This window comes from Hyperolius riggenbachi, chromosome 5 (assembly GCF_040937935.1).
Source record: "Hyperolius riggenbachi isolate aHypRig1 chromosome 5, aHypRig1.pri, whole genome shotgun sequence".
Lineage (NCBI taxonomy): Eukaryota > Metazoa > Chordata > Amphibia > Anura > Hyperoliidae > Hyperolius > Hyperolius riggenbachi.
Genome location: NC_090650.1, coordinates 129514182 through 129532603, shown reverse-complemented (window position 1 = coordinate 129532603; position 18422 = coordinate 129514182). Strand labels below are relative to the sequence as shown.

At 42.7% G+C, this 18422-nt stretch overlaps 1 protein-coding gene across 2 annotated transcripts in view; it reads right to left on the bottom strand.

Annotated features, from left to right (window-relative positions):
• Positions 1-257: 257 nt before the first annotated feature.
• The window catches only part of ZNRF2 (zinc and ring finger 2), a 172937-nt gene continuing 154772 nt past the window's right edge, over positions 258-18422 (bottom strand). For both annotated transcript variants that reach the window (XM_068236250.1, XM_068236251.1), the window contains exons 3-5: positions 10826-10931; positions 7310-7390; positions 258-3229 (exon numbers count right to left, since the gene is read on the bottom strand). In XM_068236250.1, coding sequence (XP_068092351.1) covers positions 7333-7390; positions 10826-10931 — 164 coding nt within the window. In that variant the 3' untranslated portion in view covers positions 258-3229; positions 7310-7332. The remainder of the gene's footprint in view (positions 3230-7309; positions 7391-10825; positions 10932-18422) is intronic.

Here is an 18422-nt window from a genome sequence, read left to right as displayed (position 1 = left end):
CCCTCTATGGTGTTCACAGCATGATGAGGTGGAACTAAGCAGCAGCTGCACTGAGCATGTGGTTTTGGCTGCTTCAGGTCAACGGGCTGAATATTTAGCTGTAGTAGCAGAAATATAACATTTGGGCACTCTGCTTATTAAGCTTTCAGAGGTGTATATTTAGAACTGTGACTAGAGTTTGGGAACAATTACTAAAAGCTCTTTTCTGTCAGCCAATAAAGTGTTATTACGGATAGAGAGAGAGAATGTAAAAAGGCTCATCTTAATGGCAGCATTTAATCATAATCAATTGTTCTTAGTTTGGCTAAGCTGTTGATTGTGTAATTCATCTTAACTAAATGAATAAATGTACTCAGTGTCTATCGCCAGTGCTGGCAGCAAACCCAAGATGCTTTACAAGGTGCTTAAACTTGTATTGAGTGGTACAGACCGAAGCCTAACAAAGAGCAATAAACCTCATGGCAGCATTTCCGTATATCATGTGATTTTTGGTAAACAGGTTTCCTTTACTTCCACTGTATTCACTTACAACAAAAGCATCTTTACAACACATAAGTTACAGCATACTTTGTGTACCAAAATGGCTGATATTGATTACCCGTAAATTAAAATTAATTTACCACTTAAAAATTTGAACATTTATTCTACAAAAAAACAAAAAAAAAACAAAGTGAAAGAAAAAAATATTTGCATAGCTGCAACATTAATGGTGTGTCGAATGTATTATTCAGAAATTGTAACACACACAGGACACAGAGCTCCATTAACCCGTTCATCCCTGAGTTGTAAAGCAAACCTGTTCTTCATAAGTGATGAGAGAAAACATCATTTCAACCAGTCACTCTTTCAACTGCTGTGAAGGGGAAACAAAAGATCTTCCTCACAAAGGACTTGGCAGGACAAGCAGCAGAAACCGTCAACAGCTAATTGTAACTTTCAGTGTTCTGACATGTAGTCCAGTCAGTGAAAACTAAATTCTGATCGATAGTCAGAAAAGCGACATTTGTTTGGTTCCTTCCAAGGCCCTGCCCTTTGTAAATAATTATTTCTATCTGCATCACTTTTAATGAATAACTTTGTGTAGACTTCCTGTGAGAATATGGCTCAAAGATGTGATCCATGACAAAGAACCATAAATAAGCCTACCGGTATATTAGCCTAAGAAACTTTTAATTACTGACATCCTATTGTCTGGTAAGAGGTACTTTGCATCACAGCTTTTAAATTGGAGCCCTACAGACACACTTTAGCTGTCTTAAACGATTGGCTGTGATTGGTTTGGGTGACAGCCTGCTCAGCAGCCAGACGGACATGCATGTTACATTCAGCATGTACTGTCCTATAGAAAAGGGTTGAACGCTTCTTGCTGCGGGCAATATTAAGCAATTGGCTAAAATGACATTTACGGAGTCATTTACTATTCATTATGGGCGATTATAGGCTGTAGACAACAATTACATCCATCAGCGCGGTGATTTGCAGTTCTAGCGTCACAGGTTCATATGCTGGCCAGGGCATAACATGCAAGTTTTCATTGCTTTGCCCTACTTTCACCTGTTTCCTCTCACATCCCAAAGATGTACCGGTATTTTGACTGGTCCTCCTCCTCAAACTGCCCCTAGACTGTGACAGGGACATTAGAGTATTGGCCCTGCAGATTGGCAGATTGTGTACAAGGTTCACTGGACAGCTCATGTCACTAACTGCAAGAAAAAGTGTCAATATAAATATAATAGGATACCTCACTAGCTTAAAATAAAACAGCTAGTGACAGGACTATACAGTTACCCTTAACCAGCAATCCTTTGGGGGAGGAGACTAAAGTGTGAAGTTGCATAATAACCAGTCTTTCAGTTTTGTTCACCTGAACCAAGTTAAACTAAATACTCATCACCCGACGGAGGAAGATGGATGCAGAGACGTCCCCCTGAAGACAAGCGTTCCACGATCCATCTTCCGGCCGGCGGGTATGCGCAATGTCACATGAGGGGCACGACTGGGAAGTCCAGCAATCCTAGTATTTTGCGTGGAGTCATTGGGGATCTTACAGATCCGATGTGATGGTCATTCTTGCCGCGCGACGCTAAATATCGTTCACGTGATCGCGCGCCTGTAGACATCTTCAGATTGCAGAAACGTTCACTCAAATCGCGTAGTGGGTACAAGCCTTTATAGTTCCAGCATCTTCTGTCTTCTAAGTAGTGGAAGTCTGCCATCCCCCTGACCTCTCCAAACCATCATACCTCAGAACTAGTGCAGGATCAAGGCTACCTGTACCCAGGGGTAAGTATGATACTAATCTGTCATACCCTTGTTGGAGGCAACCCTGAGGAGCCCTTTTTGGAGACAGAGTTTTGCTGGAGGGTATTTAAGGATGCAAACTTGCTTCAGTATACAGTACAGTTACACTACTAACAGTTTATAGATTTAATGTAATTTTGCTCACTGGTAGAAAAAAAAGGGTTCTGCTGTTTAATGGCACATTGATGGCTTATGTTCCCTGACTCACACCACCGTTCAGTCACAGGCTGCCTTCACCAGATTCCAAGGTTCTCGGAGAGGAACGGGTTAATCGGAAAGAAGATATGTTCTAGAATGGTCAGTACCCATTTGAGGCATTTGGTGGCAATCCTTGTAATCAGACACAGAACAGACACTGGGAAATGGCAGATGAGGGGATTCCTACACTACTGCAGCAGAAACACTTGTACAATTTCACATTATTCTTTTGTCAAAGTACAAAAATTGGGTCTGTACCATAAAACCATGAACGGTTTTGATTTTCAATTTGGCATCTAAAAAGAAAAAAAATATATAACAAGATTAAAAGAAAAAAAAATTATTTCTTTGAGATGTCCTCGTTCAGCCTAGTCCAAGTTCCTAGCGTTGAGTCTTCTTAAGAAAAAGTTCTACTGGCTCCTGGCTGTAAGCCTGTTTAGAAAAACAAACGCAGGGACTGCACTTGACTTTGGCCTACATTATCATGTTCATCAATAGGAATGGCAGGGCACAAATGCGATTTTGTGCAGCATTATGAATATCCCTGTGTGTGTCCTTATGGAGAATGTTTGGCACACAGAACTCTGAGGAGACGCTCTTCATTCAATCTGATTGAATCAGTCCAAGCATGATGAAGGTCTAAGGCAGTGGGGCCTACAGGAGCCGCCTCTCAGGACAGCGGCTGTAGGGGTCTGCTCCTCACTCACTTCATGCAAGCAGAAGAATAAAGCTGCAAAAAGAAAAAAAGGGGGATATTATGAAATGTGTAGACAACTAAACCTAAAATAACTCAATTGCATTACTAAAAAGAATTAATGACCCCTCCATGATGTTTAGAATTAAGAGAGGGTTCACACTTGTCCCTGCGATTTGTGGCAGTGGTTTTCTGCACAGTATTCGAATACTGTGTATTCATGTTCAAATAAGGTTGCCCCCCCCCCCCCCCAGCAACATTATAGCCAAAGTCAGAGCTCTGACTTAGGCCATTATGTTGCTGGGAGCATTTTGTTTTAATTGGCGATTACTGTATATTGTGTATAGCACTTCACTGCACGATTAGCACCTCCTGGCGAAGCCTTTCGGGGTGAAACTGGTCGCGGATCATGTGTTTGTGTCACTGTACCATATTATGAGCACCTGCTACTTTGTAGGGAAGGGAATCTCTGGCCAAGACTACTGCCACTTGGTCCAGTGTTGCACCCCCCCCCCCCCCCCACAGTGGGCTTTGACTGTGAACTATACAGGAAGGATAGCTACACCCCACTCTGTTAATACGTACCTGACTGGACAGAGTGATGGGGGATAAGCAATGACCCCCCCACCCACACACACACACCTCGTGTGTTTTGATATCCCCACTGAATTTTAATGTATATGTAGAAGTGCATTGTATTGATATTTTTCGAGAAGGATAGGAGGCGCTCGTGTAGTATATTCAGTGTTCCCTTCGTATAAAGAGACTCCACTTGGTAAAGAGTTTAGAAGGTTTTATTTAGCACTATAGACTAGAAAGTTTTATTTAGCACTATAGACTCTAGTCTATAGTGCTAAATAAAACTTTCTAAACTATTTACCAAGTGGAGTCTCTTTATACGAAGGGAACACTGAATATACTACACGGGCGCCTCCTATCCTTCTCGAAAAACGACTTTGTACCACCCCATTAGTGGGGTCCTTCACGACTAACCAGAAGTGAAGCCTTTTTCCAAAGGAGCAGCGACCAACCATCCTAAAGACCGAGTGGGGACGGGACTTCCCTACATGCCTGAACAAGTGGTTGCCTTTATAGCAACCTACACTTGTGAGTATATTTTACTCTTAATTCTATTTTATTTACCTGAAGATAATACACCATAAGGGCTCCTGGCACCCCTGCGGTGTTTTCCTTTTTTTCCCTTTCACTGTATTAGTTACAGCCTCCAGATTGTATTGATATTGTTTACAGTACCCACAAGGGATTGTCTAATTAGACTATGGTTTGCAATCAAATAATACCAGTTGCCTGGCAGCAATACTGTCTGAAGTAGACCAGAAGCAAGCATGCAGCTAATCTTGTCAGTTCTGACAATATTGTCAGAAACACCTGATCTGATGCATGCTTGTTCAGGGTCTATGGCTGAAAGTATTTGAGGTAGAGGATCAGCAGGACAGCCAGGCAACTGGTATTGCTTAAAAGGAAATAAATATGGCAGCCTCCATACAACTCATCTTGGGTTCACTTTAAAGAGAAACATTAGTGTATAAAAGTTGCTGAATAAAATTGCATATTTTTAAAACATTCATTTATACATTGTTTAATCAGTGTTTGCCCATTGTGAAATTTTACCTGACCACGATTTTAATTCTTAAATGTATCAGATGTGCCAAGATCATTACTGCTGGCAAGGGGAATTAGGGCTAGTTCACACCAAAAATCACTAAGCATAATCAAACGCATAGCGCTTTTAGTAGCGATTTGCAGTAGTGATTCCTGGGCCTAGCGATTTTCTGATAATGCCTATTGCCTAGTGACTTTGGAGTGTTTGCACTTAGCAGCTTTGTAGTTCTTGTAGCAAACAGGAAGTACACTTTGACATGGACAGCTTTTGACAAAAAACAGCTTAATTCAGCGATTTTTAAAGTGATTTTACAGTTTTCCTATACTGTACTTTACATTGAGGCCTAATCACCCCCAATGTGCTGCAGTGTTTGCACTGGGGGGGTGGGGACGACAAATCACACAGCTCTTGTGTAAACTAGCCCATACAAACATATTAGCCAAGCGCTTTTTGAAATGCTGGCACTTTTTAAAGCATTCAAAGGCGCTCTTGGTGTGAACCAGCCCTGTATGTGAATTTTTATTTCTTCCTCTGTGAAGTAAGCAGGGACATCACATGATCTCCCAGAGTGCTCTGGGGTAGAAGGATGCATAATATCAGAGTCTAGGCTAAACATCACTGGGAGGGCGATGTTCCATACAAATATATGGCAATAAACTGATGTTTCTGATGCTGAAATGAGGATAATAGTAAAAATCACTCTACTAAATAATTTATTACACTGTGCTGTGAGTCATTAGAATTCTTTAAAGTGCACATATCCGACTTTAGAGAGGAACTGTCACGAAATTCTTACAGTACAAATAAGAAGTACATTTCTTCCAGAGTAAAATGAGCAATACATTACTTTTCTCCTTCCGTCTTTCCCCGAAAAATAAGACAGTGTCTTATATTAATTTTTGCACTAAAAGATGTGCTAGGGCTTATTTTCAGGGGATGTCTTATATTTCTATTAGGAAGTGTCTCTCAGTAGAACATTTCCTGTTCCTTTGTACTGTAATGTTCACGGATTTGAAAGTATGCTACTGTAATGATCAGGCGCCTGCTCTGTCATCCCTGCACACAGCTGATAACCTTGCTGTGTGCTGGGATGACAGGATCAGTGCCCGATTGGCATTGCACCCCACTTACTGGCTGCCTCTTCCTCCTCTTTAACTTCCGCTAGGGCTTATTTGGGTAGGGCTTATATTTCAAGCATGCTCAAAATTCCAGCTGGGGCTTATTTTCAGGGTAGGCCTTATTTTCAGGGAAAGAGGGTATGTTGCTGTCACTTACAGGAGGTAGTAGAAATCTGACATTACCGACAGGTTTTGGGCAAGTCCATCTCTTCAACAGAGTTGCCTGGCTCTTCTACTGACCACATATGCTATTGCTCCGTTGTTATTGCCTGATGAATCAGGATCAAACCTGCGAAACGCGTTGCATTGTCCCCCGAAGTATGTAAATAAACTTGTTGTATTTGACAAATACATTGGCAATTTTTGTGTCTGCTTGGAGGAGGCAAGTTCACCACTGCCTCCTCATGTTTTAAACTTTTTAGATTCTTTTATCCTTTTGGCGCCTCTGTATCGATACTACGCTACACTAAGTCCATCCCTGGTGGAGGGGTGTTACCCCCTTTTTTCCTCATCTAAGGAGAGCAACTTATTAATCCTGAGTGGGGTCAGGTCTCATCTCCCCACTTGCCTATACAGTGGTTGCCTTTGAGGTAACCCTGCTTTGTGAGTATAGCTTATTACTCTATCATTCTTCATTTCAACTACCAGTACATACTACACTATATTTGGCTCTTGGTGTCCCTACTCTGTGTTCTACCATTAAGAGTCTGTAGTGGCCATCATTCAGTATGAGGGATAGTCAATAAGATGCAAAGAATTCCAAGTGGGCACAAAATTATGCAAATTTTGTATGCACATGTATGCAATCGAATGAAGCTGAGGTGGGATACGATTGGTACATTTTCAAGCTACTTAACTTTGCATACAAATTTGGCGCTAGTATTGTTAAGGGGACCCAATGGAAAACTTCCTAGGAAACAGTTCTATCACAGCACCCTCAACAACTTGATGCACTGTAAGTAGGCGAATGGTGTGGGTGTAGTTGTAATTACTACCTATCCAAAACCTAAAAGTTGTAGAGAGTGCAGTCATTGGAGAACTGCAGAAGCAGCAACCAATCATATTAGCAGAATTCCCCTATGGGTGTGGAAAATGAGAACCAAGCCCCTACTTTGTGCAGCTAAATATGTATGCAGCAAGATGGGAAGTTTCTAGGCAGTCTGTACTATGGAAGCCCATCTTCAGCAGCTTCTGTCCTTGTGACGGGAACAGACTTTATCCAATCAACCATATTCTCGGGTTATGCTAAAATATAGCACCTTTCCACTGTTATGTACGAGTTTGTCATAAAGATGCGTAACTATAGGTCACATCTTAAACTCATGAACTAGCCAAGTAATATTGAGTCAAAGCCATGTAATATCAGATCTTTACCTATCATGTGGATCCTTCACGTTCTAGTCTGACGGATGCTCAGGGCAGGATCTGTTTACCTCGAACCATTCATCTATGCATCTGGAAGAGATAAAAGGGCATACAGAGACATGTTACATACGCACACTATGAAATGTACAGATACACTTGTGCTCATAAGTTCACATACCCTGGCAGAATCTAGGATTTCAGAACCATTCTCATCCAGAGGTATGAATAATAACACACACAAAAACCTTTTCTTGCACTCATAGTTAGTGGTCGGCTAAATCCATTTATTGCCAAACAACTGTGTTTTCTCTTTTTAAAAGTGGACCTGAACTCTTGCACAGGACAGAAGGAAAGCATAGTGAAATGCACATTGTATGTATTAAATGTATCCTCTCTAATTCCCCCTCATCTGTGACTAATCCCCAATTGTAGTATGATCTCAGTTGAGTCCGCTGGCTGCCACAGCAGAGCAGCTATAATTGGTAAACACAAGATGTTAAAATTATGTTTGCTTCCATGAAAGCATGAAGTAGACATACTGCACATGTATTGCAGGATTTGTATCAGCTGTAACAAAGGCCGGTTTGACACAAGCACCCAGAGTTATGGATGCCCCAGAAGGAGATAATGCATGCTTGAGTGGGGACAAATGTTCCCCACATGCCCTACACCATGGCTGTTTTATCTTTCCTAATATGAATTAATTCATATTACTTGATATACTACACTCTATTGGTTATCCTGGTTGTCTCTGTATTTCGTCTCTGTTTTTTGGAAGCACAGCCTCCCAACCACCTCCCTTGCCACTAAGTAAGTTTCCCAACTCACTCTCCTGGTCATGGCTGTCACTGATCAGATGAAGGCGAGTAAAACATTTTTCACAGATGTCATATTCCTGAAAGGACCTTTGTTGAAAAAATTCTAACATTTAAAATATATTTAAACATCTATAATTAAGAAGTATGTTTCTTCCAGAGTAAAATGAGCCAAAAATTACTTTTCTCCTATGTTGCTGTCACTTACAGTAGGTAGTAGAAATCTGACAGAACCGACAGGTTTTGGACTAGCCCATCTCATGGGGGAGTTCACAGGGATTTCGGTCTTTTCAAAATGCACTTAGTGAATGGCAGTTGGAGCAAATGCAAAAAAATGCCGAACAAATGCCAAAAAAAAGTGTACGGTGAGCAGGGAAGGATTGTTGGCCTCTTTTTTTAAATCTTGTTCAGGAAGTGTCTTTATAAAGAATAAAGGCCATGCTGAGAATCCCCTATGGAGCGATGGACTAGCCCAAAACCTGTTGGTAATGTCAGATTTCTACTGCTTACTGTAAGTGACAGCAACATAGGAGAAAAGTAATTTATGGCTCATTTTACTCAGTAAGAAACGTACTTCTTATTTGTTTGTGTTTTAAATTTTGATTTTCGCAACAGTACCTCCTTAAAGGAAACCTGTAATAACTTAAAAAAAAAAAAAAGTTTAACTTACCTGGGGCTTCTTCTGGCCCCCTGCAGACGTCCTCTGCCCACACCGGGACAAAACGATCCTCCGATCCTCCGCTGCTAGTTTCGTTATCGCCGACTTGCAAGTCAATGGCCACTGCGCCTGTATGGCCCTGGCAGCGCACGTCCTTGTTTGTGCTCCTGGCGCAGGACACTCCCGGTGACGGGAGCGCAAACGAGAGCACGCGTGGCAAGGGCCACGCAGGCGCAGTGGTCGGCAACAGACTCAGTCGCTGAAAAACAAAAACTGACCCATGGCGGGGGACCGGAGGATCACTCTGTCCCGGTGCGGGAACAGGATGTCTGCAGGGGGCCGGTAGAAGCCCCAGGTAAGTAACATCCCCCCCCCTTTTTAAGTCCTTACAAGTTTCCTTTAATACACATTTGCAAGGTTTTTTTTTTCTTTAACCACTTCTTGCAATATGGACATTTATAAACGTGCTATTTCTGCACCTTAAGGTTGCTTTTACAGCGGGACGTTAAAGTCCCATGTTACAGCAGCCTGTAACACAGCCCAACTCACAGCAATTAAAAATCAATGGGCTGTTCACAGTGCCCACGTTGCATACGAGTATAACGCTGCACGTTAAATGAAAGTGCAGCATGCTGTGCGTTATACTCGTATGTGGCTGTGTTAGACTGCTTGCACATACTCAGTAATGTATGTCAGGAGAGGAGGAGGGGAGAGTCCTCTATGGTGTCTAGCCACATGGCTAATTAATATTCACTGCACTGTAGTGTTGTCCAGATCATGAACGGATCCGGATCTTTTTTGTGAATCGAATCATCGGGATCATCACAATGAACGATTCGGTTCACCGTGGATGTCTGGAAGAAACAGGAACTGCAGCCTCTGTGCACAAGCACAACCTTCCTGCTGCATCTCTCCCTTCCCCATTAGCACCCTCAATGTGCCCTCATTCTCCTGCACCTCTCACTCTGCTGCACCCCTGCTTCCTGCTCCCCTAGTAAAATGATTCAAAGATTCGGTTCAAAGATCCGGATCTTTTCAATGATCCGATTCGAATCATCTGAAACATGGAAAGACTTCCCAGTATAGAAAGAAAACAGTGCACCAAGAGCCGCATAACGCGGCTCAATCTGATGTCCAACTTCAAAACCACCATGTGTTGCGTTAGGGGTACATTATGCGACCTTAACATCCCCTAAAACGCAACGTCTTGGTGTGAAAGAGGCCTTAGAGCAAATAGGAAGTGTATTCAAGTTTGGCCATTCCAATATTTGAAAAGAACCATGGGCTACAAATTACTTTTCCCCCCATGTTGCTGTCACTTTCAATAGCTAGTAAAAATATGGAAGATCTGACTGTTTTTTGACTAGTCCATCTCTTCATGGGGTATTATCACAATCTCCTTTATGCTATACACAAAGCACTCCCTGAAAATAATCTATACAAAGAAATGAATAAGCCTCCAAACTCATTTGTACAGTATTTTGGCAGCTGGACTAAACAAGTTCAGTTTAGCAAGCGCTTTTGAAAATAAAGAAAACCTTGAGAAGCCCCTGTGAGGAGATGGACTAGTCCAAAACCAATAAGATTAATCAGATTTTTTTTTTTACTACCTACTAGAAGTGGCAGCGACATACGAAAAAAATAAATTATAGTGCATTTTACACAATAATGAGCCTTCAACATTGGTGTTAATATTCTAAATGTACAATTTAAATGTCTTCATTGTGTAACTAATTCACAAGCACAGAAGTTATATTAAGACCTAAAATAAACTAGGCACATGCTTTGTGACGTAAAAATACTCAATGCTGTCCTTATTCTGCATCTGACCAATCAGAATGTAGATTTCAGTATTAGCTGCACAGAGAATTTAAAGAAATGAAACTTTTTGCTTACAACCAATCATCCTCTCCAGGATAAAAAGAATTTAGGAAAACTACAACCTGATTTTTTTTCTCTTGGGTCAATAGATGGCATTTTACTGCAACCCGCAAACTACAGCTTACTTTTGATTGAAAATATAAGCCATTGCATTGATAAAAGCATACTTACCCTTTGTGATATATACATAGGCAAGGTAATCTGGCTATTGTGTCCCCTTGTTGTAAGTCCTCCAGGCATATCGTACATTCTCCAGCATCTTTACTGAGTACATCCTCTGTTGGAAGAAGAAATCATTACACTTCAGTTGCGTGTAATTTCTATGACCTAGTTCTGGTTTTCACATTGACAACACACAGTATATGCATATTTACACATTAAAAAGCTTTAAATGACAACTGTAGGCGGGCTACCATGTTTTTTTCCTTTTGTGCAATACCAGTTACCTGGCTGTCCTGCTGATCCTCTGTCTGACCCTGAACAAGCATGCAGCAGATCAGGTGTTTCCGACATTAATGTTGGAACTAACAAGATTAGCTGCATGCTTGTTTCAGGTGTTATTCAGACACTACTGAATCCAAATAGATCAGCAGGGCTGCCAGGCAACTGGTATTGTTTAAAGGGGAATAAATATTGCAGCCTCTATATACCTCTCGCTACAGTTGTCCTTTAAATCTATTTTCTCACTTGAATGCAATTTTTTATTTCTAAATGTGTCCAGCAGATGTCACCAAAGACTCAGGAACATGAAAAACCTACTGTAACAGAAATGTTGAAGCGGAACTCAGAACCTCTCTGCTCTAAAAGATGTGCAACAGCATAGCAGCATAAAGAAAAACATTTATTTGTTACAGCTGATACAAATCCTACAATAAATCTGCAGTGTTTCTACTTCCTGATTTTGTGGAAGAAGACATATTAACATCCTGTGCTTTCAAATGAGCTCATCTGCCGTGGCAGTCAGCTGACACGGGAGAGATCAAATTACAACTTGTGATTAGACACAGATGAAGGGGAATTCGATGGGCTAAACTCTCCAAATACACATAGGGCTGCTTTTGTCCTGTGCATGAGTTCAGGTCCACTTTAAACGTAGTGGGATAGCTGGGCTTATTCTTTCTGCTCCTTTGGCAAACCTTATCTTGCATCTACAGGATTTCCCCCCATCCTAATTTTCAAAAAGAGCAAAACCATTTTTTAGCATCTGCCCTGATAACAGTTGTGCACCATTTCCAGTGGATATGCCTAGAAATCATTTTAATTGTGAACCTATTTGTCCCATTCTATTAACAGATCAGTTCTAAGTAAGGGGACAGAATAACCCGAACACTAAGAAAACAGCGCAGGAGACTTGGACGCAGCTGGCGCCAATAGGCCGTAATAGGAACTACGGCTACGGCCGTAATAGGAGTTACGCACAGAGTGTAACTTCGGTGGCGTCAGAAGACGGAGCTGAAGTTACATTTAAAACACTGTTATTCGGCTTCCAGCAATAGCTGCAAGTCGAATTACATCATTCCCCCACTATCCAATGCGGGCTGGAGGGGGAATAGTAATAACACAGCCGGGAACTTGTGCGGCAGCAGAATCAGTCATATACTGGCTGTGTCCTGCGCCCAAGACTCCCAGCACTGATTCATCTCGTACGCAAATAACCATGTGCCACCTATAAGCAGTTCAGGTTTATGTTTATTTGTAAAAAAAAAATGAGTTTAACTTACCTGGGGGCTTCTTGCAGTCCCTGGAGTGATCCTGTTCCCACGCCATCCTTCTGAGTCCCTCCGGCCAGCAGCGGTGACCCCTGCAAAGCTAGTCAGTTGTCACCAGTCTGCAGCTAAGGCGCATGCGTGGCCCTGAGCTGTTCGCACTCCCACTGCCGGGAGCGATCTGAACATGCGCAGAAGCGAGTTCCGCGTACTGCAGCATCAGGAGTATGGCGAGGAGGCGCGTGGGCAGCCAGCTTTGCGGTGGCAGTAGCTTCTGGCATGGGAACAGGATCACTCCAGGGGGCTGCAAGAAGCCCAGGTTGCTATTTTCTATTTTTTTTTTTTTTTTTTTTTGTAGTTTTATGGCAGTTGAAAGGAAGGAGGTTGAAAAAAAAAAAATGATCTTAGATTTGTGATACGAAAGGAAAGCCTAAGGTGGCCACACACACCATACAATTTTTTTAAAATATCTGTACAATTTAAGAATTGCAATCAATTTTTCTGACTTTTCGAACATTTCGAAAATATGACTAATGTACCACACACACGTATGTTAAATTTTTCCCCAATTATGATAAAAATTATCGGAAACTGACAAAATTGCTAGGGTGTGTATATTAATAAATTGACAATCTAACACACACTATACAATCTTTAGAAAGATTGAAGAAAAATATCTGGCATTCCAGATCGAAAAAAATCGAAGAAAAAACGGGAAATCTGATTGGATTTTTCAGTCGAATGAAAAAAAAAAAAAAGAAGCTTTTGATTTTTGGGGGGAAATCCGATCGTTTTTATCGAATTGCCGTAAAATTGGATCATTTTATTGTATCGTGTGTAGCCACCTAAGCCCACCTTTAGTCAGAATATTATAGGCGTTTGGTATTTAGTCAAGAGTCTTTGGTCATCGACACCAGGAAGAGGGTTTAAAGGACAACTGTAGCAAAAGCAGTGTTCTCCCCAGGACTAATTAGGTGGGCTTAGGTGTGCCGTTTTAAGTCCCCGTCCAGGTGCTATCATGCGCCTGGCTGGGGTTCCCCATCAGTCAACTCTCGGGTGCCTAGCAGGAATTGTCTTCTATATCAGTGGAGCACGGCTGCCTGTCGCTTGATATGGCGGCCGCCATCTTGTGGGCAGCACTCGCCGCTGGTAATCTACAGCCTTGCTCAGTCTGCAGCTATGGTCTGCTCAACACCGCCCCCTGCCCAATTACATTCACCTGGCAGGGGGCGTGTAATTGTATTAAATCGGCAGGGGGCTGGAGAGAGCTTGAGTAGCTCTGCCCACTGCACGTGTAGATGGAAATGGTGCCCTCAGCCTGGTTCACTAGCCCCTGCCCTCTTTCTGCCGCCCAGAATTTCAGGAGAGGAGCTGTGAGTGCTGCAGTGCACAGCTGCAGTGAGTGATGTGTGTTTGTATGTATGGGATGTACCGTTTGGAGCACTTCATGTATCGGATGTACCGTTTCCAGCATTTCATGTTCACTTGCCACACATGAAATGCAAAAATCACCCCCTTCCGCTTTTATGAAATCTATCCCCACCCAGCTACTTTTTCATGCCACCCGGCTGGAAAAAAAAATACTGGGAACACTGAAAAGGGATATGGAGGCTGCCATGATGATTTCCTTTTAAATAATGCCAGTTGCCTGCCAGCCCTGCTGGTCTATTTGGCATCATTAGTGTGTGAATCCGACTATAAACAAGCATGCGGGTAATCTTGTCAGATCTGATAATAATGTCAGAAACACCTGATCTGCTGGATGCTTGTTTAGGGTCAGTGTCCTCCCCAGGCTCTTTTAGCCGGGTGGTGCACCCGGTTAGTTTTGGTGAGCACCCGGCTGTCATTGGCTCACCTCCTTCTCTGCTGTAAGCAGAATTGTGCAGAGAAGCGCAGGCCCTGCATTCTCTCATTGCGCCCCACCCAGCTTCTTTTTCATGCCACCCAGCTACTTTTTCATGCCACCCGGCTGGAAAAAATAAAATCTGTGGAGAACACTGAGGGTCTATGGCTAAAAGTATTAGATGCAGAGGATCAGCAGGACAGCCAAGCAAATGGTATTGTTTAAAATGGAATAAATATAGCAGCCTCCATAGCCCTCTTGCTACAGGTATCCTTTAAAGGGATACTGTAGGGGGGGTCGGGGGAAAATGAGTTGAAGTTACACCCGGTGCTTCTAATGGTCCCCCGCAGACATCCAGTACCCGCGCAGCCACTCACCGATGATGCTCCAGTCCCGCCTCTGGCTCACTTCTGGAATTTCAGACTTTAAAGTGAACCTCGGGACTAAAAATCGACTCAGCAGCACTGAAAAGGCCTGGTGTTTCTTTAACAATTTCACAGCATCAGAACTTTATTTCTATTTTACAAGCCTTATTTTTAGCTGCACAGAAGAAAACTGTCCAGGCATTTTTCCCCTAATGCTGTGCAAAGCATGATGGGATTTCTGATGTTGTTGTTCTCGTTCTGCTGTTTTGGAGCAATTTTGAATTTGACATTTGAAGTCTAGCGTGTGCAGCTGGGAGGGGTAATCAGGACACAGGACAGTCGGAACTGTGTCTCCTGCTCCTTGTCACCTCCTTTCAACCAAAAAGATGGCTGCCCCCATGACAAAGAGGGCAGCCCCCATGAATCACAAACATTTGCCTGTTCTTTTAAAATAGGGTGGGTAAGAGATTATATTACCTATCTATTCTAATTAACATAACTAATGTAACTTGATGACAGTATGTTTGTTTAGGCTGAAGTTCCCCTTTAAAGTCTGAAAACCACTGCGCCTGCGTTGCCGTGTCCTCGCTTCCCCTGATGTCACCAGGAGTGCACGACGCAGGCACAGACCATACTGGGCCTGTGCAGTACACTCCTGTTGCCATCAGCGGGAGTGAGGACACGGCAACGCAGGCGCAGTGGTTTTCAGACTTTAAAGTCTGAAATTCCAGAAGTGAACCAGAGGCGGGACTGGAGCATTGGGGAGTGGCTGCGCGGGCACAGGATATCTGCGGGGGACCATTAGAAGCCTAGGGTAACTTCAACTCATTTTCCCCTGACCCCCCTACAGTGTCCCTTTAAGTTTCTCCAATGCTTTAATAATCTGGAAGTTTTCTACAGAAGCCTATCCCCTGCTCACCAAGGACAGGAAGCAAGGGAAAATATCTTTCCAACAGGATATAGAATATGGGCATAGAATAAAACCAGAGCTTCTCACCTTTTCCCAGTCTATATAAACAAAGCCTTTATTGTAGTTACACGTTGTAGTTTCAATATACATACACTGTAAACTACACATGGCAAAGCTAGTGTATTAAAGGGAACCTGAATCAAGAAGTATATGGAGGCTGACATATTTATTTCCTTTTAACCAATACCAATTGCCTGGCAGTCCTGCTGATCTGTTTTGCTGCAGTAGTGTCTGAATCACTACAGAAACAAGCATGCAGCTAGTCTTGTCAGATTTTACAAAAGTGTCATGCTAGGTACACACTATGTAATTTTCTGGCAGATTTACTGTCAGATCAATTATTTCCAACATGTCCGATCTGATTTACGATCAATTTTTCAAACGATTTTTTATAGAAGTGAACGGAAAAATCTAAAAATTGATTGGATATCTCAAAGGAGGCAAAAGAGTCGGTACTACAGTAAACGCTGCTGGCAGAGGGGATGCTGCATTAACATGCACTCTCTCCTGTCACTCTGCTGTCATAGGCGTGCTCTGATGCTGGCAGGACAATATTGTACAATAGAGAAAAGGAAAGGGAGATTAGCACTGCTGATAACATTTTTAATCCAGAGTGATGTATACAGATGCTTCAGCACGCAAAACACTTGCATAACAATTAGGACACATCATGCCAACATTGAAGCAATAGGATGTGCAGACATACCAAACCTCTGAGAGTAGTGCGGTGGGTGCTGGGCACAGATAGCAGCCTTAGTAGAAGCGCATTTTGCGTGAAATGGACATAAGGCATCTGTGCCCAGCACCCACCGCACTACTCTCCGAGATTTGGTATGTCTGCACATCCTATTGCTTCAATGTTGGCATGATGTGTCCTAATTGTTATGCAAGTGTTTTGCGTGCTGAAGCATCTGTATACATCACTCTGGATTAAAAGTCTTATCAGCAGTGCCGATCTCCCTTTCCTTTTCTCCATTGTAAACATTGATTGGAAATCAAATCGGATGTTGGAAATAAATCAATCAATCTGACAGTAAAGCTTTTAGAAAATTGCATCGTGTGTACCTAGCATCAGAAACACCTGATCTGCTGCATGCTTGTTCAGGGTTTATGGCTAAATGTATTAGAGATAGAGGATCAGCAGGATAGCCAGGTAACTGGTATTACTTAAAAGAAAATAAATATGTCAGCCTACATATCCCTCTCACTTCAGGTTTCCTTTAAGCAATGGTCTGTGAGGCCCACACAGAAATCCTCTTCTGGGCATAAAAAGCTTTTTGAAATATGTGTCTATATAACAGTTCTTTCATGAAGTGCCAACAGTTAATTAAAAACTGTGCAGCAGCCAAACTGTGCGTGTGAATTCAGGTACTGTGTGCAAATTAGACTCTTGCAACCAAAACCCACAGGGAAGGTTCACCGAACATAAAATGACAGAACTGACACACTATGCGGTCCGGTCCCCAGGAACTACCCTCCTCTTTATTATACAAGAGCTTTGATTGGCCACAGATTATGGGATGGCATTTTCTTTGGTTGACCCACAAAGTCTGCCTAACTGGAAAAATAGCCAATATAATACAATTTACAGCTTGTTCATCAATCAGTGCTGGTTTCTGTCAGGAGATATTCTGTTCCCTTCACTTGCTCTACATGTATGTCATTTTGGAAATGCCATCTGCATCAATAATACATCAGTGAAAAAGGGCTGTGCGGTCACAAAAGGCACAAGAACTGTTCCTTTCTGCAGGCTTAGTTTCACTTGCTCACTGTCACTTTAAGAGAAGCATGCAAAGCTGTGACATGAATGAAGTGTCCTGTGACACTCCGGTCAAGTCTATGGATAGCAAAGGAATGTCTGCCCTGAAAGTGATGCCATAATCACAAGGCCTCTTCACACACAAACAGAAATATACAATTAGCACCAACACTACAACTCCTGACAGGCAAAGTGCAGATCATTGATTATCTTATTACAAGGGCACCTGTGAAAGTTCATGTGGGAAGTTCATGAAGGTGATGTGTAGAAAACAGGAAATATGGACAAGTGAAAGGCAGTGGTGTAGCTACAGTCAAAGGGGCTCCAGAGCACACTTTGGACCTTGCCAACCATCTTAACAGTGACCTCTGCAGAACAATAGCATTGGAGCAGGCAAGTATTTAGTGAGGTTTCCTGTCCTCCAGGTGCCGCTGTCTGCTCACTGCCCAGGTCTCCTCACTGATCTTTGCCATACCTTGTCATTCACTGGTCTCAAAGCATCAGAAACAGTGATACGACTGGGGGGATTCATCAAAGTGCATGAAAAGTGATCAGAGGTCAGGGAACGCACCTGTAGTACAAGTAAGATATCCAAGGGTGTCCACAGGGATGGAATTTGCAGCATTTCCCATGGGCAAGCACAGCTTATTGAAATCAATAGGCTGCCTTCTAAATCCCATATGGGGAAAAAATGCTGCAGATTTCCACATCATGCATGCGAATACCTATAACCATGCTTAACATAGCTATAGGGATTCGGATGCATCTCGCAATCCAGCAGTGCATTGTGGATCACAAGAAGCATGCCTGCACTTTGTGGAACAGGGCCCTGAAGATTTACAAATTCTGCAGCAGGTGGCTCAAACAGCAGCGGTCAAAAGTACAGGCCCTGACAACGAGGTAGTGGATTTCGGCTTCACCCTGCGCCAAAATTTCCTGCAATGGTAATGAATGTACCCCCTGATAAGGCCTCAGAGCATGGGGCCCGGTCTGTATTTGACTCCTGCGACCACTGTTCCCATGCCATTGGACACAGGCCCAATGTTGATGGGAACATGACTGACAGAGCATTTTAAAATCACAGGTCTTATGGAGTGTTCCGTATCTATCAAAGGTGGAGTATGT